Source organism: Lasioglossum baleicum, chromosome 8, assembly GCF_051020765.1.
Source record: "Lasioglossum baleicum chromosome 8, iyLasBale1, whole genome shotgun sequence".
Classification (NCBI taxonomy): domain Eukaryota; kingdom Metazoa; phylum Arthropoda; class Insecta; order Hymenoptera; family Halictidae; genus Lasioglossum; species Lasioglossum baleicum.
This window is the reverse complement of record NC_134936.1, coordinates 16,399,499-16,422,458: the sequence shown is the minus strand read 5'-3', so window position 1 is coordinate 16,422,458 and position 22,960 is coordinate 16,399,499. Positions and strand designations below refer to the sequence as shown.

The 22,960-nt window shown below is 46.6% G+C and overlaps 1 protein-coding gene and 1 long non-coding RNA gene across 17 annotated transcripts in view; one reads left to right on the top strand and one right to left on the bottom strand.

Moving 5' to 3' along the window:
- Positions 1-22,960, top strand: part of Foxp (forkhead box transcription factor P) — a 245,951-nt gene that overhangs the window by 33,445 nt on the left and 189,546 nt on the right. For 11 of the 16 annotated variants that reach the window (XM_076429000.1, XM_076428998.1, XM_076429007.1 and 8 more), the window contains exon 1: positions 4,585-4,820. The exons of 3 other annotated variants lie outside the window; for them this stretch is intronic. In XM_076429000.1, the coding sequence (XP_076285115.1) occupies positions 4,731-4,820 (90 nt within the window). In that variant the 5' untranslated portion in view covers positions 4,585-4,730. Of the gene's footprint in view, positions 1-1,407; positions 2,473-4,584; positions 4,821-22,960 lie in introns of those variants that run through there. 2 more of the 16 variants (XM_076429010.1, XM_076429011.1) reach the window with 2 other exon arrangements.
- Positions 4,616-9,116, bottom strand: LOC143211391 (uncharacterized). Its single transcript, XR_013009451.1, has 3 exons — positions 5,126-9,116; positions 4,809-5,032; positions 4,616-4,741 (listed from the first exon to the last, which is right to left on the bottom strand). It is a non-coding gene; the product is annotated as an uncharacterized LOC143211391 (long non-coding RNA).

Sequence of the window (22,960 nt, the reverse complement as noted above, 5' to 3'; positions counted from 1 at the left end):
ATAATTCGACAGTGTAAATTGTCGCGAGCGTTTTGATGAATTTTTTAGTCGGACCGTTTCGAGTCTCGACGCGTACGAGAGAGAAAGAGAGAGAGAGGGAAAAATAGAGGACGATTACATTTTTAGGGAATCCAAGAAAAGAATGTCAGGTGTACGAGGCTCCGCCGGGAGAGAGCGGGGTATTAGAAAAGAAGATCCAATTAAACCGCGGATCGCCGGATTAATTAGGTCGCGTCGCGTAATTTCAATTATCCGACGATATCCGTAAAAGTTCATCGCGGCGAACACTCCTCTCTTACATTCCCTGGGATCTATTAATACCTGCGCCTCGTATTATGTGTACCGACGATGAATAACGTATAGACTCGCGTCATTAAATTGATAATGCTATACACCGTGTCTCTGACACTCGTCGCGACCTGCTCGACTTTTACATTCGCGAAACTGCGCGCACGATCGCACATTAGAGCACGGGGAGGCCTTTCCTTACCGAAGAAAGACATCAGCCATCGATGATGGATCACACGCTCGAGAGTAATAGGAAAAGTTGTGGCTCTGTTTCATAGTCGATCTTCGACGTTCCTCGAGCACTGTTTACGATCGACCGGTTAATATCTGTGGATCTAGACTTAATAAGATGAATCGTTAATCAGACGTCGACCTCTGGAACGGAATCAAGGTGGTCAGTTCGATCGAGTGATCGACTGCTATGGATTTATAAGCTGGAAAATGGGGTCGTAGAAGTCACGATCTTGAAAAGAAAGCCATCTTGAGAGCGGATCTGGCTCCGAAGGATTCGCCGGATTCTTCCGGGAAATAGAACTCGCTCGAAAATTTAGCCTAAGCTCTCTTTCAAGCCAGCTGGGCCCTGGAAAATTCAAATCGTACTTGGCCTCTCAAATACGGGATCTAAAATCGTTTGAAATCTGTTTCCTTTGCGAACACATGAAATGCAAATTCTAACAGCGGTCCCAAATCGCGTCTCTCCCGTTCCGAGTACAGTCAGACCTGAATCACCCCTACCACGGTGAAGGAGCCCGCCTGTGCAGCGCTTCGGCCGTGACGCGATCAAAGTCGAATCGAAGCGGTGTCGCTGAGCGCAGCGCGCTCGGTCAAGCCGAGAGAGCAGCTGGGAGCGTAGAACCGAGAGATCCGTGTAGCCGGTCAGTGTAAACGCGGCTTTATTCGGCCGGAGTCGAGTCGTGTCGTGAGCGAGGGAGCGAACGAGGCGAGCGAGCGAGAGGCGAGCGTGTTCTCGTCGTCGAGCCTCTGGCCAAACAGTGGAAAAAGGAGCGATCGGCTTGTAGAAGGTGCGCGGTCGAGCGGGGGTGTGACAGTGGCGGGAAGACGGCGTTGTCGGCGGGTGGTGGGTGGCGGATCAGAGGCGGCGTGGCTGTCGGGGGGCATAGGGGGGGCCGGAGGGGGACACGAATCGCGTAAACAGAGAGTCAACATGTAAACAGGCCACTCGCGAGACAAACAACGTGGGGGCCGCGGGCTGTTCACCGAATGAGGCAGCCAGGCTCTCTCGCCTGCTCGTTCGTTCGTTCGTTCGTACGTACGTTCTCCGGCAGGCATTCCGGCTGTGTTTCATTTCCTGCGGTTCGGCGGAACGTTTCTCGGACCTGTCCGAAACCTCTCGTGAGTGGTCGCCGTCGGACGTGTCACGATCGAAGGTCGTCGTCGTCGTTGTGACTCGAACTCGTGCGCGCACACGTGTGTGACTCGATCGTGCGTCTACTCTCCTGTTACCTGGGCCCCGAAATCCGGGGCCTCAACGAGAGACACGTTTGCGGTTTCCGAGGGGACCGGTGCCAAGTTAATGGGAGAGACCGTGGTGTGTTATGGTCGCCGGCGATTGCCAATAACCCGAACACTCAGTCGATGCACCGTGGAAGACCACCGCCAGTGTATATGTACTCGGTTTTCGTGCGGTCCCTCCTCAGTTAGAGTCGCGCGTTCGCGGAAAATGCGCGCGATCGGTGCCGCGATACAGTTTGTTTACTCGGGCCGCGTTCCCGTGTAATCGCCGCCGTTCAGTTCAGTGTATGTGAATCCCAGTGTGTGTCGCACGACGACGTGTGTCCCGCCACCACTCTCCGCACGGTGTGTGTGTTCCCAGCGAATTGTTCGACACCGAACAACGAGCCGTCTGTTTTTTCGTCGAACCCCGCGCGCGGTTCCCGTAACGTGACCCGCACTCGAACGGGATCGATCATATCAGCCCACGACAGGCACGAGAGAGAGAGAGAGAGAGAGAAGAGAGGAGTTCGCGCGTGAAAATCGACTGGAATCGGTCAGAACGCATTCCATAACCGCGGTGTAATCGCGAACAGGTGTACACCTTAATGATACACCGACGGGACCGTTGGAAATCGTTGTTAACATCCGCGTACAGTGAAGAGGAGGTGCCTCGCCGCGGGTCCGTCGTGAATCATTAGTTTCTTGCTCGGAGAGCCCGGTACCACGTGAGTAAGCAATCGTTATCCTGCGTTTTATTGAGATTTATGCGTCGCGCACCCCTCCCCCGTTCGCTCTGCGCGGATCACTCGAATTGTCGGCTGAGAGAGAGAGAGAGAGAGGGAAGTTGCGCGAGCGATCGTTTCGCTAGGATAACACTCTATGGTGTAAGGCCGAAGAAATGCAGCACACGGAAATTGCCTTTGGTAATGGTGTTTTAATGAGACCGACGATCGAGCACTGCCCAGGCTAGATCCCAGTGCGGCGTCTCTCGACGATCTCGTCGATCCGACGTTATTCAACAGCCGCAACGTTTCGTCGCGATTACTTACCGAAGGCGCCGGTGCACGTGGGACGCGTGCGCAACCACGTGCACTCGCTCCACGGACATCGAACGACAATATCGATCGATCGCGCACCCCGACTCTCTATCACTCCTTCTCCCTATGTCACTCTCTTTCTCTCGCGACACGTTGACAGTCTAATTCGAGGTTGTTGACAGCGGCCCAGGTTCGATACCACGGATCGAACCCGACTCCTTCTTTTCTAAAATGCTGCCGTCGCGTCGTTCCTTCGGTCGATCGGTCCGCGAAAATGTTCGAATAAATTTTGTACGAGATCGGTCTAATTGGTCGCTGAGAGCTACGGTACCGATTTAAATATCGATCCCGTCGCGCCAGTTTAATTTTGCTCGAGGACGTTCGATGGAAATACTTAATTGGTTCGGTCGCCGATTCAGCCTCGTTGATCGAATCCGAGCAATTTAGCGGCTCTGGCTCGTGCCAGACGATTAATCGACGAAATTCGGACCGGAGTCGACCTTCTCGCGCGATCATCTTCATAGGAGACGTCTTCGGATGGTCCTCCTGCTTAGAAATCGTTCGAACGATCTCTTTGAACTCTGCGAAACGAAGTTTCACTTCGATACCGTGATCGAATTAGTCTTACTCGGATTCGTCGCTTCAAGTTTACCCACTTTCTGACAAAAGATCTACACTCCGCAGCTTGTATTAACTTAATGACTCAAATAGTCTTCACTATATCGGGTTGCACGAGTCGTGACGCCATTCGCACGAATACAAAGTGCGTCCTTTGTCCTGTATGTTATTTTCGGTATAATTAATTTATGTACAGGGACTGTGCTGCGTTTCAAGAGCAATAAGCCGATCGAAAGTAGCAGTGACTAGCAGCTATTTGAATTTCAATGAGAGAATGCTTTCATTTCTATAACTGGAGCTTCGGTGTCAAGTTCAAGTATACATTGTTCTAAAACATCGATCACCTGTAATCGTTCGGAGCGCCGTTCTTTTCCTAAACAGTGAAGTTTTAATTAGAACTCGTAAACAATCGATATCGTTAACGACATTCCACGAATTTTCCCAGAGCAATTTACGAAAGAGATTCACCGTATCCAACAGCTGACATTAATCATAAACATTCTAAAACCTGCAGTCATCGCGCTAACAAGGAAAACAGGCCCATTAGCAGTTGTTTGCAACATCGAGCACCGTCTGCAATCGCGTGCGCTAAACAGTAAATTTTCTCGACGGGAATGTTTCTCGAAGATGCAAACAATCTCCTCGAACCGGAAGCTGAACGTTCCATTAATCCAGTAATCGTTTCGGAAGATAAGTTACTCGACACACACACACACATACACAGAACACGTGAGCCAAGGAATAATGAAACCCAGGCTCCGCGGATGCGAGATGACTAATCGCGCTGTTACTTTATTCTCGTGCTTTCCACGAGTCGAAACAAGAGGATATTATTTTCACGTCCAGTTCCTGGAAACTTTTTCCCTTCTCTCTCTTTCTCTCCGCTCTCTCGTTTTAGCGAACTTCTAACTGGCGATTCTTCCTGCAGCGCGCATTCGAGCCTGTAGATTTTCTTCTCTCGCGAAACACGAACGTCGTCCGTCGGTCGGCCCGAGTCTTTAGACCTTCGTGCGGAATAAGAAACATTAAAAAGTCTTTGAGGGCAGAAGCGAGTAAACAGTTGGTTATTTATAGTCGAGAGAGCTCTGCGCCGCCGTAAGGTGGAGCGAATAACGGGGAAAACCGCGAGGTTTCGTCGGGTACGCGCGTGGTCATTATTCCTTTGCTCCGCGAGTGGGGACGCGGCAAAAAACTACACCGCGAAAAACTTTGTTAGCATTTGCTTACGTGTGACCATTCAACTCGGCAATCTGCTGTTTTATGCTTCGACGATTGACCTGAGCGCGATGGAACGAGTTCGCTGAGGACGCTGCTCGGCTCGGATCCTTATGCATGCGTGGCTTCTGGAAATTTGGAACATCAATCATTTTTCAGTTGCGGCACGTGCAATCTCGCGGAGCATCTGCTTACACGTTTGTAAAGGTAGAAAGTTGCACGAGGGTCCGCTACCTTGTTCCACTTTGTTGAAATTCCTGTAGGCTTAAGTTGTCAAACTTAATTGTTAACCATTTTTCTGAACAGCAGGAGAAATTTCGAGATGAAGTGGCTTTGTAGGCTGCATTGTGTCCGCGAAATTTGAACTTTCCTGCCTGTCTGCGCGCGGTCGTCCGTTTCTACTTACAGACCGGTTATTTCTAATTCCCAGAAATGATTCGTAAGAGTAAGAAGTTCCATGGAGGTTCGAATTCTAATTACAAAATAAATAACTGTTGAATATTTAAATGTACTTTTGGTCAGTTCCGCGTTCGCAGGGTCGTCCTTGTTCCCTGGCGCAGGCCGAAGAATGCTATTAGGTGTTTACCATCGTTCTCCCAGCTTCGACCCACCAATTCACGGTGAATTACCGGTGCAAAACAAAAGCCGCTAGATCTCTGTCTCTATTAATAATCATTAACGCGGAGAGGAATACCCGGAACGAACGCAGCCGTGCCAAATATACCAGCGAACTTCGACATTCTCGAAAACCGGGCTCTCTCCGCAAAGGGAAACGATCCTCGCGAACGTCGGAATGATCTCTGCGGCCAGGTGTGCGATCGCATAAACACGGCTTGCACTGCTATTCAAATAAAATTGTTCTCGTTTCTGGTGGTCGGTCGATCTATGTGAAAAAGTCGCTTGTGTGTGTCGATATATGAAACACGCGTTTCTATCGTATTTGCGGTTTGCAATGTATAAATAGAGCATCGCTAGACGAGAAAGGACGAGCAAATGTATCTGAATAGAGAGAGAGAGAGACGGAGAGAGGGAGAGGCGGGACAGGTCGCGTGCACGCGCGCACGCTGACGCGGCTGATTACTTTATAATAGCGAAACGCCCGACGAGAGAAAAAAAAAGAACAATTTTCTAAGAAGAAAAACAGCCGCGGTGTTCGGTTAATGAGTTTACGTTTGGCGGACACGGCTCGACGGTGTGTGGCTCGTGTGGCGCTTTTGTTCGCTGTTTACGAAACACAAACGTTCGCGAAACGACACAAGCAGCGCGCGCGACTGTTATTTCCGTTCCGACGATTTCGGAGCAAGGTGTCGAGTCCCGTACTGAAAGAACGAACGAAAAAAAAAAGATGCGAAGGGGTAAACGGTGGGAACGAGGAGGAACGAGGGGGGACAGGGGCGGAGAACACGCGCGGAACGCGCGAAAGCAATTGCGGAACGGTGACGGCGTAAACAGCGGCGAGCAAACAACTGATACAGGCGAAAATATGTGTGTATAAGGAGAGCCAGAGCCGTTCGCTCGCTTTTAAAGATTTCATTGAACCGGCGAACGATAATGGGACACCGACCAGAGCCGACTCGCGGCGAACGCCAGCGTTCCCGTGTTATCAAAAGAAACTATTGTCGGCTCCGTTGTTAACAATGCGTTGTTATTAAGCCGCGTGTGTTACCCCGGCGACAGCGAAGACATTGTGCGACCGATACCGAGCCCCGAGGATCTGAACGGGATCGCAGAACCGACCGTTTGTTCCGCAGGCTTTTCGCACCTTGTTCCACCGTTCCCCTAACCTTGGACGGGGAATCTTCGCGACGATACCGAACCGCCGAGTTTATTGTCCATTAACTGTACTAATCACCGTACTAATTCCTCCCGCGATTCTGCGCGGCGGGAATTCGATCCTCGTGTCGATTTCCGAACGCTGCCTCTGCCCATTTCTGTGGACTGTGGTGCAATTAGTCAGAGATTTGTTTTAAAGGTCTCCGAATGAATACGATTTTTGCAGCTTCCGGATAAAAGATTCGTGAAGAAAATTCGGAGAGATTCGGAGCAAAGCGTTTCCTAATTATCGAGCGAAAACACCGAAAATTCATTTATTCCGGTGGCAAACACGTCGGGTATCGAGCGACGGCGTTTATTCTGAAGTGTCGGAGCGGCGGCGCAGGAACGACCGATTAGTCTTCATTGAAAACAAAAGAGAAAGGAAACGGTCAAATGTGTGCGCGAAACTACACGCGGCCCGACGTCACAGGCCGTGATTGTGGTTATTTATATAACAGAACTCTGTAAATCGCGCGTTTTAAACGACTCCGCCTCGCGCGCTACCCGGCTTTATCGTGGAACGCGATTTTATTTATAGAAAAGCGATAATGACCATACGCGAGCGCGATGTATCTTTTCGAAGTCATAGAACTGTTTACATTCCCGACACCCCTCGCCTCGCCATCTCCATTCTGGATAGTGTGAAGTAGCAAGAAACGTCGACTTGCGCTTTTTCCGTCAATTCAATTGGCTACTAAAGTTTAACGAGTGCGACGATTAAGACTGATCAACCGGTTGCTCCTGGAAAAGGAACAATGCGACATCGAATAGTACTATCCGATTTTTTCCGGCGCGTTTAATACCACGTTCTCTCTCTGTCTCCCTTGGGCTTGTTCTCTCGGTACCCGGTACTGTTTTTAGTAGTCCTGTTCTCGTACCGTTTCATTTTCTTTAGTTTAGTACTCCGTTTATATCGTTGTAGCCGCCACGTTTAATGTTTATAACGAGCCGGCGATAAAGTTGTTGCCTCAGGATAGGTTTATTGCGTTGATTTTACTTTGTATATTGTGTCGGGAGAGGTTATCAGCGCTCGCGACAATATTATTCCCTATTTTTATAGAACTGCGACGCTCTCTCGAAAAAAAATCACTTCCTCGTGAATCGCGTGTACACCGAGGTCCTTAGGAAATTTCAAACACTCTCTGACAAGCGTTAACTGGCGTTAATCGATCTTTCCGCGGCTCGTGATTCATCGTCTAAACATGACAATTTCTGTGCACTCGAACGCCAGTCGGTTTCCAACAGGACGAGTGAAAGATATCGTTGAAAAAGGCCCGGTACGCTTTGGTAACGTGATCGAACGACGATTCACGTGCAGTGACCTAATTCGCCGGCGGGGGGCCGTCGGGTGAAGGTGGAAAGATTGAGTCTAAAGGTCTCCGCATACCTCTGCGCGCGATTTTCTTTCGGTTTCTGGAATTCCCGAGCGGTTCGAGGACACATTGTCCCCCCAGCTGTGTTCGCCGGGTCCAGCGATCGTTTATCCGAGATTTCCAGCGATCTTACGTGGCCGAGGAATGCGCGAGCCGCGCGCGTACGCGAACGTTCGCCCATTGCCGAGATTAGAGTAGCTGCGTTACTCATTCGTCGACCTAATTGCACGCGGCACGCCGGAGAAGAAAGTCTCGCGGTACAGTTCCAGCATTGTTTATTCCGGCTAAAACGAAACATTTCGTATCGCCGTCGTTTCGCGTACCGGCTGACTCATAACCGGCGGTCGTAACCTCGAAAATAAATCTCGTCCCATCGGAACGTCTCCTTTGCTCCAGAACTGTGCGCACATCGCGGGTTTAATTCGCAGAATACTGTGGAATACAATTTGTTTAGACAAAGCTTCGTTTCCGAGAAAAATAACTTCCAAACTCGTTTTTCTTCGAAACAAACCAGTGGGCCAAAAAAATGTTACTACATGTATATTCAGCATATTTTTTGTTTTACGTAGAATCACCTTCGCTTGATTAATGATCACTGACTCACGTGATATACAGCGCTGAGTTTCGGTACAAGATTATTATTTTTAGTAACGGAAGCGTTGTTTTTGTTTTGTCTTCCGCCGTCAGGAGAACTGACGGCGTGATTAAGTGGGACTCGTACAACTTCAATGGGGCTATAGTGTAGTACAGGCGACCTAGATCACGGCGGCAGAAAATAGAATTCAGAGATTGCAATTACATTATCAATCAGAAGTCCGAAAGTATCGGAACTCGGTTTTCTAATCGTTCTGGTGCGAACAACTGTTACGCGATACTGATCCCTACGGTCAAAGAGAACGTCAAGTGTAGAATGCAATCTACTGAATTGTCAGTCTTCGGCTCGCGGAAAAAATTCGCTTCGAAAATTCGACGGATAGCGTGATTTTGTACAGCGCTCGGCTGGCGTGTCTGTCTATTGCTTACCGTTTCCACTTGCCAATCAAAGTCGATTTTCTTAGAGACCGAAGCCGTTGCAAACGGACTTTAACCGCACTTTCGAGTCGTCTTTTTACGGGGAAGAGCCTGCTGCTTGACATTATTTTGCAATTTTTCCGTGAACAATTAGCGGAGTTAAAAATCATTAGGTTCTGGAATGATTTTAATAATTGTAGAATGAAGAGCCTTGCGCTTGACATTCTTTTCGAATTTTTTAAACAATTGTTGAAGCTAAAAATCATTAAATTCTGGAATGATTTTAATAATTGTAGAATGAAGAGCCTGACGCTTGACATTCTTTTGCAATTCCTCTGTAAACAATTGTCGATGATAAAAATGATAAAATCCTGGAAATTACTAAATTACTAAATTCTAGAATGATTTTAATAATTGTAGAATGAAGAACCAGGCGCTTGACATTCTTTTCTAATTTTTTAGACAATTGTTGAAGCTAAAAATCATTAAATTCTGGAATGATTTTAATAATTGTAGAATGAAGAGGCTTTTCACGGGGAAGAGTAAAAAATCATGGAATTCTTTTTATTTTAATAATTGTAGAATGAAGAGTTTTTTCTGGGTGGTTTAACAGTTAATTGTTCAACGATCCGGAGTTATGGAACAGCCAGTACGCGTCCCGGTCGCGCGGAAAACTGGACCGCTCCGAATCGCGGAAAAAAGGGGCCGTGAATGCGGTGCCTTGGAGGTTTCGTTTACACCGGCTGGCTCGGCTCGGTTGAATATCAAAGCACAAAAGGGGGCTTTAAACGTCGACGAGCGGCCCGCGTTGTTTAGAGCGACCATATCGCGGAATTAACCGCGAGAGCACGGAATTCCTCCACGTCCCCCTGCACCCGCGACAAAAAGAAAGCGAAAGTGACGCGAGACGATGCGACATTGTAACTTGGAAATGTTCTTGTTTCGCACTCGGCGAGGATGCTCTCTGTACACTGCCGGCCAAAAGTATCGGTCCGACGATACCAACGAAAAAAATATTTTCCTCGTTCCCACTGTTCGGATTCTACGTATTTATCAATCGCTTTATAATATTCTCGCATTGTTCCGTGTACAATGGACGGTGCATTCTTAGCATGTTTACCGTCTGTTCGACGCAAGCGATGCATTCCAACGAGCGGCATCGATTCTTCAACCGTGCGGCACGTCGAGAAGTTTTCTAAAACCCGTTCCCGGTGTCATCTATTTACTTGTATCCGAGATTCACAGTTTTCTAGAATTTTACCGGACAAAAACATCTTGTAAATTTAATTTTTAAAGAGTTGCATAGAAGGCTAGATTATTCAAACTTGGCCGCTACCTAACAACTTTTATGGACATTGGTTTAAAAAATAACGGCCAAGTTTGAATAAAATAGCGTTCTTTTAAACTAATTTTTACAAACGCGTTTTTCAGTATTGCAAAAGGTATTTCTAAGCTAACGAACTTGGCCGTGTTTTGTTTGATCTCACAACTTTTCACGGCCATAGGAACTTGGCTCGTGTTTACAGGATGTTTTTGTTGGGATTTCATCAATTTTTGTTGAAATTTCTTCAATTATCAAGTAGGTATCGAAGACAAAAAATCCTTTTTCGGGCTCCGCGCGACCACAAAAACTCGAGGTTTATTCCGCGGTAAATTTAGAGTGATTTTAGGCGTCGGCTTAGGATAAAAGAGACAATTCACGGACGCAGTGTCTCGATGATCTCTCGAACCGCCGCGCGCTGGTATCTTCCCCTTTCATTAATTACAGGACCCGGGCCCCCACTTTTGGCCGGCGGTGTATTGTCGTGCATCTGTGTCGGTGCATTTAAATGCGGCTGGTTTCGCGGAGCCACGCGACACGTACGATATGCTCGCGGCACACACGCACGCTGGATTTCATTCCCGCCATCCGGTTAAAGCGGAACGGAATAAAAGGTGAAACAAAGCGGGGAGTACGTTTTCCGAGGGAGTTTCATAATACCTTCTTGAATAGAGCCACCGGGATAGCCTTACACACGCGTTTTATAATGTCGTTTGTGCGTGCGCACAAACAAAGAGTTTACCTTCGCCGAGCCGCTGCTCCGCGAAGGAAAACGCGGCGACACGTGGACACGTAATGTAGTTCTCGAAAAATCGAACCTGACGCGTGTAGCCCTGGAAGTTAGTGTGCACGGTGTTTCCGCTGTAGTATAATACGTTCGTAGGTGACGGTGACACACAGCCCAGGGGAAAAACACAGTCGACGATACGAACGGATACAACGGTGATAAGAGGTGTCTAGACTTTCAATTAGATAGAAATGAACACTAACCTTCGCTCATTAATTACATTGATATAGCCGACTTTAAATATTCCTCTTTAATATTTCATTAGCGCCGCTAAACGAGAGCAGTATATTTTTAAAATATCGTTTCGTAATTACGAGACCGCCGGACATTGTCCGTTCGCGCACGGTACAATAATTAAAAAATTATTACTAATTGTCGATATTAGGTTGGAGGCAAAGTTCTGTCATGTTCTAAGGGAAACGTTTGAATCGATTTGTAAAAATACATCTTTAATATTACACAATCTACTTAAAGGCGATGGAGTTCCGTGAATCGAATGAGTCTCCATCAGTAATACCATAAATCGCTCCAGAAAAACAGCAGTGGCAAAGACAGAGACCGTAACAGGACATTGACAGTATTCAGATTATTTCACGAGCAGTGATTCACCTAATCGTCGCCGGTTTTTCTTCCGGTGGATCTCCGTTACAATCAATGATAATTAAATTAGCCGGTGGCTATTCCGCTTCGCGCTGTGTAAAGAGATATATGACCCAATTTGCATAAATTAAACTTATTTTTGTCAGCACATTTAAGCTGGCGTATATAATTACTCGAGGAAACCGAAGATAATTATTTATATTATTGTATTTCTGTCCGAATGTTTCTCGGAACTGTTCGCGAAGTGTTCCGGAGTAAGCCGTTATCTGGAAAATGTTTAAAACAACAGCCGTATGATTTCAAGGCGACCCATTGTTGCGGGGACCGTAACATGCTTGTACATGTACTCGGGAATAATTTTAATGCGTTTTTTTTTTGTTACGGGCTCCGAATAGATTATATCTATTTTGTTTAGTCGTTCCGAGTAAAATTTGAAGTTTTTACATTTTTTTTTTTGCCGCTCGCGAGAGACAGAACGCGGCGAACGAGTGCGGAAGCGTTACAGAAATCGAGAGGCGCGTGTAACAAGGAATACAAATGATCTAATTTACAATGGATCCCGGGGGCATCGAAACTTTTTATTTCGCAATCCGCAACGCGAAAACTAATCTAGCCGATGTAATAGATCAACGCTCGGTATCTAAAGTATGATGACGCGGCCACCGTTGCCGGTTTATACCGCTTGGGAATATCTGGTCAATCAATAAACGAAAAATAACGAAATGATCGCGAGGTGGTCCGATTTTGTCGCGCCTCTCTGAATTTTCTTTACCGCCGACTAATTATTATCGGTGCTTTAAACACACCGTGTCATTTGACTTGATGATTTTCTGTTCATGCCTGGATAATGCCGAATCATCGCGAACGATTATCAGCTTGTACAATTCGACAATATTTTTATCTACGAAGCAAAACCGAGAATCGCAGAATGAGAAATATTACACGAAACCAGCAGTTCGAGTTCCCGGTACTCATAAGAATACATTTGTAATGCAATTATTTACTGTAATCTTTGTAGCTTGTAGGTATTTACAATGCGCATAGATAATCGCCGCAATGCCGAGCGATACCAGTTATTGAAATGCACTTGGCCAGCCAAGAAACACGCATGAATCAGCAGTACTCTGATTTCAGGAGATTCAGCCTTTGATCAGACGTATGATCCGGAGTTAAAGTTCTGCTCGCTATCCATATGAATGGAAATTAGAATTCATTAGAATTCCAGAACGCTTACATTACCTCTCTCGTACGCAGATTGTTCCTCCGGTGAATTAAAAATTAGGTACATTCTTAACTTCTTACATAATTTTGACTTCTAAAAATTATACTCACCCGAAGGTGAAAAACGGTCCAGAAAAAAATTTCAAGCCTCTAGCTCATCAGGAAGTTAGTTTAAAATCAATTGCAAAATTTGCCACCGAACAAACAGACAAACAAACACACAAACAAGAAAACGAGCTAATAAAAACGTGGTGAAATAAAGCTTGCACCGGACGAACTGCACTGCGAAAAATTAAATGTTTATAAATTGTTCAGTGGAAATTGCAATGGAGGACAAATTTGTTTACGGAACGAGAAATTGTAGAATACTTATACTGGAAGGTCTAGGCCATGGTTTAAACACGAACGTCTCTCACGAGAATTTATTCTAACTATTAATCGGTGCAGAGCCGATCATTATAGTATAAATACGTCTCTATTTCGTGTAGGAATTATTAGTGACCCGAAATGCGACTGCGGACACAGTACTCAGGATATTAATCATATTGTTTGGCAATGTAGCTTCTTCGATTTGCAGGGATTTTCTGGAGGTACAATGGGAGACAAAAGTATAAGAAATTCGAAATCCATCAATATATTGGCAATGAAAGCCATTCATAACTCTTAAACCAAGCCGCAGATAACATTTTTGCAAAGGAAAATGTCACTTCAAATGATCTCAGGAACCTCCCATTTCCGGCTGTTGTAGGAATTTCGGGACGTCCTGTATATACTGTAATTTATTTCAAGGCAGCACACACAGAAGTGGATCTGAGCGGAGATCTGAAATGCTTAATAAAAAAAACAATTGTTGAATACCGTGAAAGGGCTGGAAATCACGTCGGTTATTCTGTTGAACGTGAAAAATGGTTGAGGAGCGCGAAGCTCGCTCCGGTTCGATTATGATGTAATAAAAATGGTGGCGAGTGGGGTGTCGAGAGCGTACACATAACCGGGGGACAATTAAACGATCGTTTAGCGTAACGTAGAACCACCGGAAGAAACGCGATGAGTAATTGATGACCGTCGGTGTCCGAGCGGTCGGCACATTGTCAAGGCCGCGCGCGCTCGTTACAGGAAGTCGGTGGTCGGCTCTCTCGCGGGCAGATGCGTACGGGAAAGTCGGTTTTCGTGTATATCCGGCGGTAAGCGTGTAAGCGCGGTGCAAAATATTCACGGTGTCATTTGTATCCCGATTATTTGCGCGGCGAGCGTGTAATCGATTTGTCATAATGACGTGCACTTAAATTATCTACACGGATGGCGCGCGCGCGCGCTCGCCAGTATTTAAGTGTGAAGGGATTTATGGTTGTACAGCGTGTCGGTTACGATATACAAGCGCGGGGCCTCGTGCACACGGCCGCGCGCACGGGCTCGTAAATCAAAAAAGGCTAGAACTTTGTTACAGAGGGAAACGACCTTTTGACTAATGCGCGCGATTAATTCGCGCGTTTCGCAAGCGACGCGATCTCGCTCGCGCAGCTCGATGCACGAAGACAATGCGCAGAGCGGTGGAGGGAGGATTTATCTTATCGAGAAAGAGAGAGAGAGAGAGCCTAATCGAGGAGCGATGACGTAAACCTCCGAAGAATTGGAGCAACCTCTCCCGAAAAATCACCGTCAACCGAGACTCGGTGCACAAGAGAGTGCAGCGTTTCAAGGTCGAGAGAGTCGGGCGTCTTAGAACAATGCAGGATGCAGTTTAATTCGGTTTTCTCGGCCTCGGAACCGGCTCGACGTGTTCTTCCCTGCGCGGTGGGGGAGTTAGGGATCATTCATACTAAACGGACCGCGAACCTCCCGAGCATGCGTCCCTGTAACCCCAGAAAGTCATTCACAGTTTCGCTTTTGTTCATTCCTCGAAGTTTCAGCCTTTTTCAAATGTATATTTTTACACTTGCATACGAATGAACTTTTTTGAGCACGGGAGGAACGTATTGGACAGTGGGGACGAAGTTTGCAAAACACGTCAGTGCAAATTTTTCGCAGTGAGAACACGTTCCGTTGAACCGGTCTGAACCTGTAAGTGGATCTTCAACTTCTTTCGATGCATCTTCGTCCTCTTTGTCTTCCTCTCGAAGGACACGGTTTACCGACACGAAGATTGTTGAGAACACGGGAAACACTCGCGAATGACACGCACGTGTGCGAAATCTCATCTCCGCGGTGCATGCACGGTTTTGCGAGGACGAGCGTGAAATCGCGACGCGCGTGCTGAGAGAGAAACGAGCAAACTGTTTTCTGGCTGATTCGCTTGTCCCCCAGAGGTCAAGCAATCGATCAATGAAGGGATCGAGATGACTCCGGGAGAAAATTTCAAATTTTTCATACTCGCGGTGGACTCTGGTACAGTTAGACCAGCAGAACTGGGTCTACAGGATGCCTGAAAATTAGGTGAACAGGTTTAATCGCTTTGTTATCTGATTTCAAGTAAGAAAGCAACCGTGACGTCGGTTTAACATACCAGATGCAAAGTGCAATTGTACACGTGGACTTTTTCAACATGTTTTTGTGAACCGTCGAGCGGAACACTGAAAATATTCTGCCACCGCTCGGACACATGTTTATTGCCGCAGTATGTCTGTCACGCTACTTTCCGAGCATACATGTGTCAATACACGTGTACACACATTTCTCTAGAGTTTGTTACTTGCCCATTCAAATTTATTCGTCCGCACTATCGTTCGGGGAGTAAACAAACTGTTAGGTCATATTATAGTCGGAAGAAAGTATAATTACCTATTAGAATAATTATTTCCTTCGGTGACCGTAATCGATCGACACGTGTCGCTCTTTCGAATGAATAACTCCTACGCAGTTGTCTATCGAGAAATTCGATAGAAAAACAAAAGATAATTAGATAAAAATTCGACAGATCTCTTGTGGATTTTTTTCTTGAAATATTTTTCACGCTTGTGACGCTCCATTAAATGCGATTTCCACGGCAGCGAACGGTCCGCGACAATGGAGGCTGTCTTCGCTGTAATTGATTAATTGAACGGGCTTCAGTCGTTCGCAGATTTAACCGAGTCATGCAATTACCTGAAACGAGGATTTCCTGTTTAGACCACGGAATCAAGTGGGTGTTCGTAGATACGGTCTGTCCGCGTTCAGCATTCCCCACGAATTATCCTCGCTTCGCTCATCATACAAATCGAGGACAGTCTTCGATATTTTCTTGACCCTCTTCTCCAGCGTGACACACACACACACACACACACACTGTCCACGAATATTTCTGTGGAACACATATCCACATCAGGAGGGATCGAGGACGAGGGAATTATTCCAGATATCATTTACGTATGAACTTCAAATAACTTTATTATTGATCGACTTTCTTCTCACGCAGCGTCAGCGCAAGCTTCGCCGGGCGTGCTCTCTGCTAAAATTCATTTTTAACTGAACGATAACCATAAGTCGTTACTCTTTCGTCTTCCTGATTATGATGAAATTTTTCAAAATTGGCTTCTGTTCGAGATGCGATATACAGTGGCCGAAATAATGATAGGTTCATAGCCCGAACTAGCGTGTTTTCTGTTGTCATTCTTATCTGTATCGCGGAACACCTCCTATGGTGTTTTGTTTCTATTTAGAAAAGTCGCGTTCTTACTACTGTAGATGTATTTAGTTTAGTTTCGACAGCGCAAGTGTTTGTAATTGATTGTGAAATTTGCTAAAAATTATTCTGGCAATAGAGCGAAATAATCTTAGAACACGACTTTTCTGAATATAAACAGACACCATAGGAGGTGTTCCGCGATGCAGATAAGAATAACAACAGTAAACACGCTAGTTCAGGCTATGAACCTATCATTATTTCAGCCACTGTAGTTCGCGTAGTAGTTTTATTCGAGTCTTCAGCGTTTCAATGCCTTACCTTGGCCTTCTGAAACAATCTGGTGTAATTTAAGCCTCGTGCATCGTTCTGTTTTGTATTGTAATTTTTCTTGCTGAAATATGTATTAGACCAGTGCAAAAGTTCGTGCTTGTATTTTAATGTGGAATCGGATTCGTGACTTAAAACGTTGATTTAACATAAAAAATGATTTAAATTGAAATATTCTTGAAATTATCCTTTCTTAAAATATCACAGTGGTTCCTAGAGTAGTGTGATTTTCGGATTTAAAATGTAAAGAAGTGAATCTTTGCTTTGCGGAACGTTTCAGGGTTAATGACATGCGATTACGATACAATCACGAGTCACACGATCCATTGAAAGGCGTTGTACGCTCGAACGGTGTTCCTCGGGATCGAGTAATATATAATACGTGGCCGATCTAACCCGGCACGCCGTATTGTAAGATTACGTAAATCACGTTAAGGAGCACCTTGCCTGGAAGGAATCCCATATATTATTCCACTCCTAATACGGCCGTACGTGCGTGCATCCCTGATGGTTCCCGTTCCTCCAGATGACACGATATCAACCCTACCTCTCGCTACCTTCGCCGGGACGTTTATTTCCGGTTTACGTCGCTCGTACACAACTACTGTCCCGAGGGACTAAGCCTTTCGAATGCTCAATCACGCCTTAGGACACGCCAACTTTCTGGACCTCGATATCCTCAAAAGAAAAACATCTACCTAACACAATCTTTACAATTATGCTAGATAGATACGATAGATTAATTAATTTTCTACAATTCCTCGTCTCCAGTTTTCTTTAAAAAGAAAGTCCTGCACTGTGAAAGTTAATTTTTACCCTACAGAACATATTGTGGTTAAACATTATTCTTAATTTTGGTGCAAGGAAGATCTCGAAGTCTCTTCGGAGGGGTGTTTGAGAACCGCTGCACAGGTCTTCCAAGCGTGAACCTCCAGGAAAGGGTTAAAGGAAGGGCGTGTAACTCTCCGTTATCTCGGCGTGCTTCCGTCGGGGGTTGAACGCGGTGGGGGTGGGTTTCTCAGGCAATGGTAGAGGGACTGGAGGGCCAGTGGCACGAAGTTAAAAGAGGTCCGCAACATTTTCATGATTTTCCCAGGCTAATTGTTATGCATGGCGCACATCCCGGCCGTTTAGCCTTTAAACTCCACGGTCTCCCTCTCTTCGTTTCTCTTGTACTCCTTTCTTCCAGCCTCTCTCGCGAGCATTTCCTTTCTCTCGTGTAAACCGCCATCGTGCAACCCTCCTCTCTCTCTTTCTCTTTGCTCTACGTTGCCGAACATCACGTTCTTCCCGCGAGCTACACCACTCGCGCGACTCTTCTTCTTTCTTTCTTTCTTCCACGCAGCTCCTTCTCCTTTTCTTCGTCTTCCTTTTTTTCATTTCTCCTCGCAGCAACGTGATAAGGACGCGCACGTGCTTCCGCACCCTCGCCAGGGGTGGATTCTGTGGGAGGAACCGATTCCGGGGCTGGGTCACGGGCCAACTGTCTGCTAGAGTTTCCGCGACCGAGATTCGCAAACCTCGGCCCTGACGCGAACACAATTTTATTGAAAATTCCGCTGCAATTATTATTCATGATTCTGGAACCATTCCTGGATCCACACCAAGCTACTTCTAGTTTGGGACATGTGTTTTCTAAATGCACGTCTAGTTGAAAATATCAGATCCTTCCGTACCCCTAAACAGTTAGACAATAATTGAGGTCAGCCGGGATTAAAAGCGCGACCGGACTCGGAAAATGATAATGCACAGTCGGAACAAGACATCGAGAAGATAAATCTCTCGGCGAGGTAGGGCCTCGCGTGTAGCTATCGAAGATAAATGACGCAATTGAATGCGTATCGGTGGTTAGGCCGAGACAGTCAGCATCATAGGCCCATTCCTTTTATGCTCGGCGTTCATTCTTGGGTTGTTAATTTACGGACATCATAGTGGAAGGCATGGCTGACGGGAGTAGTTGTTCCACGATTGGACATTGGTCACGAGCGTTGTTTGCTTATGGCAGTACACGGTCCAACATCAGCGGTGCGCGACCGGTGTGTTATCGATGAGCTCGGCTGGCTGTTGCTTGCTCCTACAATCTTTTCTTCTAAGCGACTACGGTCACGCGAAGAAGTTCTACGGTCGACGGACGGACTTTGCGATAAAGCGAAAAAAATGCTCTGCATTATAACATTGGGATAAAAAAAGGAAAAACTGAATCAGAGAAACCGAGGATAAAGAGATCTGCATATCTCGGAGGCGAGTCGCTTGAATATTTATGAATATGATCGGACGATGTTGCGAGCGTAACGCGGCACCCGGAATAGAAAAGAAAATGCAGCAATTACTGCGTACCGGTGCGCGACGGTCAACAGTATATGTAGCTCGCCAGCTCGGTGATCGTTCCTGATTTATTATTTTTAGTACACACGTCAGCGTTATAGTTTCCCGGAGGGGGTGTATAAAACGCGAACCACGCGCGCAAACCGCTCGTTTCCTTTGTATGGACGTGCCCGACGCGCGCTGCCGTTGCTGCCGTGCCATGCCGGCGAATGCTAAGTTTAGCGTGTACCCGCTGGCTTGCCTTCAATAGTAAATGACACTCGGATGCGGTAGTTTACCGTGGTGTAACGATGACGATTTGTGACGTTGACGATACTTACGAGAACAATGAGCCCGTCGCACGATCCGTTATCTTTGGGAAGAAGTGCATTGCACTGCCGCGCGCCGTGCCATGCCGCCGCGACAAGCGAATGCGACAAGGTAGATAGAGCCCTGGCCGAAGGCAACATGGTTGCTCTCTTACGCTGCCGCGCGTCGCCAGATATCCACCATCGGGCTCTGTTAATAATAAATGCCGCGCCAGCCGTTCCCCCGATCCGGAATGACGGAATAATTGCAATTATTCAGAAGGATCGAGAATGTATAGGGAATTAATGCTAATTGTGAATCGCTTCGAATATGTTCCGAACAGACTGCCGATCCTATCGGTCTGATCGATGACGATAGAAAGGTTTCTTGAGAACTGTCGTTTTTCTTTGTTCGAAAGATAATTTTATTCCCACGTGGCGAAACGGACACCTCGACTAAAGTATTGATAACGACACGAGTTTGCGCGACAGTGAAAAATGACAGGAAAATTGCAATTTAACGAATGGAGCCGTCCACCGCTCGTCAATGAAAGGATTAGGACATGCGTAATTGCGATGATTAGGGGTTGACACGGAGTGAGAGAAAAATGATACACCTAACGGAGGCGCGACACGGTGTCGGAATGAGTCAGCCCGGATAAAATACCAACGTGTCAGAGGAAGTATAACACGATGCACGATGCGAGACGACGAACCGTGACGGAGGTGTGACAGTAAGGAGGAGGGTGTAGTCGTTCTGACGGGGTTTGTCACGGTGTTGGAGCCCAGCAAAGACCTTGTACCAAGGGGGAGAACAGCCCCGGGGAAGGGTTAAGCGTGTCCGGTCGGGAAATAACTTTCTTACCTACTTACGCCTTCATCTCCTGAGGGCAACTAACTGCGAAACGTCTCGAAACTCTTCGCTTCCTATCGCATTGTGATGTTCGAGGTTGGAAGAGGTGGTTGTCTCCTTTGCTCGAGGTCGGGGGGAACGTTGGCCTCTTGTTTCGTGTTCGACAGACCAGAGAAACCAACCCCCGCCGTAAACTTCGCCGGCATCTCGACCTGGAAAATTTCCGTGTCAACCCCCGAACCCCGTCGAGCAGATACCGTAAAATTTCAATATCGTTTCAATTTTTCTCACCCCTTCCCAAGTAGATTTCACGAACCGTCCCGGTTTTCCCGGACAAATCTCCTTTCGTTATCGCGCAATTAAAATTCAATTAACGAGCAATTACACCTTCCGAGCGGCGAGAGGCAATCGCCGCGAGATAACCGATATTAATTCCCCGGGCGTGAACAAGGTGATTACCAATGTATCGCCGCGAATCCGCGATAACCGGCGACCGGTTAAGGCATAGGCCTGTTTCTCCCGGTCGAGGCTGCGGTCGCGCGAGAACGCTCTCTCTTGCGGAGCACTTAGGCCAGTTCGTAACTGGCGGGTCGCCTTTAAATTCATAAGTGGTTTTTACGAGGCTGCTTTAAGCTATAGTTCCGTGGGCGGATAGGGAGAACTGTATCGTTCGGTGTTCCTGTTACAATGAATAAATAAATACGGTTTGATTTGTATACAGGGTGTCCCAGCTAACTTGACCACATTCAATAGCTTTGTTGTTTTTAAAGATACGTCAAACGTCTGTAGGACAAAGTTGAATGGTAAAATGGGGCTCGTACGATACCAAAAAGATTTTTGTTTTTATCTGATTTTTTCTAGGTATTAGGAATGAGGTATTTTTTAATACATCAATCGATGCACCTGGACATTCGTTATAAAAAGGTACTATGTATGTCGAAAAGTTAGTAGTTCAGGAGATATTTCAATTTAAATAATTCGAGAACACCGTACTCATTTACAATTACTTACAGTAATTAGTTTAAATGGTGATGTATTAAAAAATACCTCATTCCATTTAAAAGAATGAAGGTGATCTTCATATCTCTAAAGAAATGACATAAAAACAAAAAGTTTTTGGTATCGTATGAGCACCATTTTACCATTCAATTTTGTCCTTCAGACATTTGACGTATCTTTAACACGTTCCGTGCCACGCGTACCACCGGTGGTACGCGTTAAACTTGATCTTCAGGCCACAAAAAAGGGTTTGGCACCCTGTATAAAATTTCAAAGGAGAAATTTCAGATTTGGCCCGGTTAGATGGCTCCCAGCGAAAAGCACGGCGTTACGAGGGTGGAATGATTGCATTAGGGTGGTCGGTATCGAAGCAGAATCGGCTGGAATCAAAAACCGAGGCGATCAGGGTCGGTCAGCGCGTCGGCGGACGTGTTAAAGCGTGGCCGGCCGCAAAGGGCGCGATTAATCATGTATCAACGCGTAATGACGGGACGCACGCGTCGAGCAAAGGCCGCCGCGCCGCGCCGGTACGAATGAGTTTCGTTTAAACGGCGTTATCGGGTTGAACAGTGGCCGGCCCGGCTACTTTTCCACCCCCGGTTTACGGGCTGTGCGACGTGCGTGCCACCCGCCGTCAGATATTAGCCGCGCAACACGCTAGAAAATACGGCTCGCGTTACGCGAACGTCCGTTTGCATTTCACGTAAGTGCGCATGCAAGTACGAATAAACAATGGCCAATACACGGGCAAGGATCGCGTGTCCCGCGAGGCCGTCGTTGCCGATGTGGGCTCGCCCTATCCGCATCCCCCAGCGAGACTACGGCAACCAAGTGAAAGAGAATCGCAAAGAGAAAGAGAAAGAGAGGAGAGAACGCTGGTTATCGATGTAACGCGTGCGTCGCGGACTTTCACGCTCGGCCAGGGCTCCGCGAATTCGCAGCTTGTCGTATTGGGGCGATCGAACCGGATTCTTAAGCCCTGACCACACCGCACAAAACTCCGCTACCCGAAAATCCTCGGGGACGTTTCTCAAGCTATTTATTTTCTGTATCTTCACCCTCTGCACTCGGAAATTAAACCTTTTCTTTGACCTGGAATATTTCCATTCCCTGTGACCTTTGAAATTTTTGTGGATGTAAATGTTTAGTAATTGATTTAGTGGCGGAGTCGCAGTTCGAGTGCTAAGGGTCAACATCCGTTCGAGTAACTGAAAGAGAGAACTTTAACCAACGTTTCAAACGAGATGCCTCTGGCAATCATCTTAGCCAGGTTCATCGTTATCGACTGGCTCCGTTCTTCGCGTCGTTGTCTCCCTCGCCCGCCCATGAATGCACAATAAACCAGAACAGACTGTCGTTTAATTATTGACGCGTTAAATATTTCAAGCCGCATCGTCCCGATGTCGGTTGACGATTAACCAGCCGGCTTCATTCACTAATTTCGTCGAAATAACCAAATCGCGAGAGTGTTAACGTACACACGTTCTAGGTGGTGTGCTGGTCAGTGAGATTGACCTGCGACCTGTATACATAGTATCTCGGACATTTACGTACGTATGGTACATGTCCAGCAGCTAATTATTCCGGCGAGAGCCCTGTTGAAAGCAGCATTCATTCATTTCAGCGTTCAAACACGTGGGCCATAAATAAAAATGTTCAACCTACATTGCGGCAAACTCGAGTGAAAAAGAAATTTATTTTCTTCCTTGGTACATGTTTACATGTTTCATTGATTTTTGTCCAGTTCTGTCTAGTCATAAATTATCGAGGATTAACCTTTTCACCGGTGGTGAGAAAAATTGACGCACAAATTCCAGGGTCGTCCCT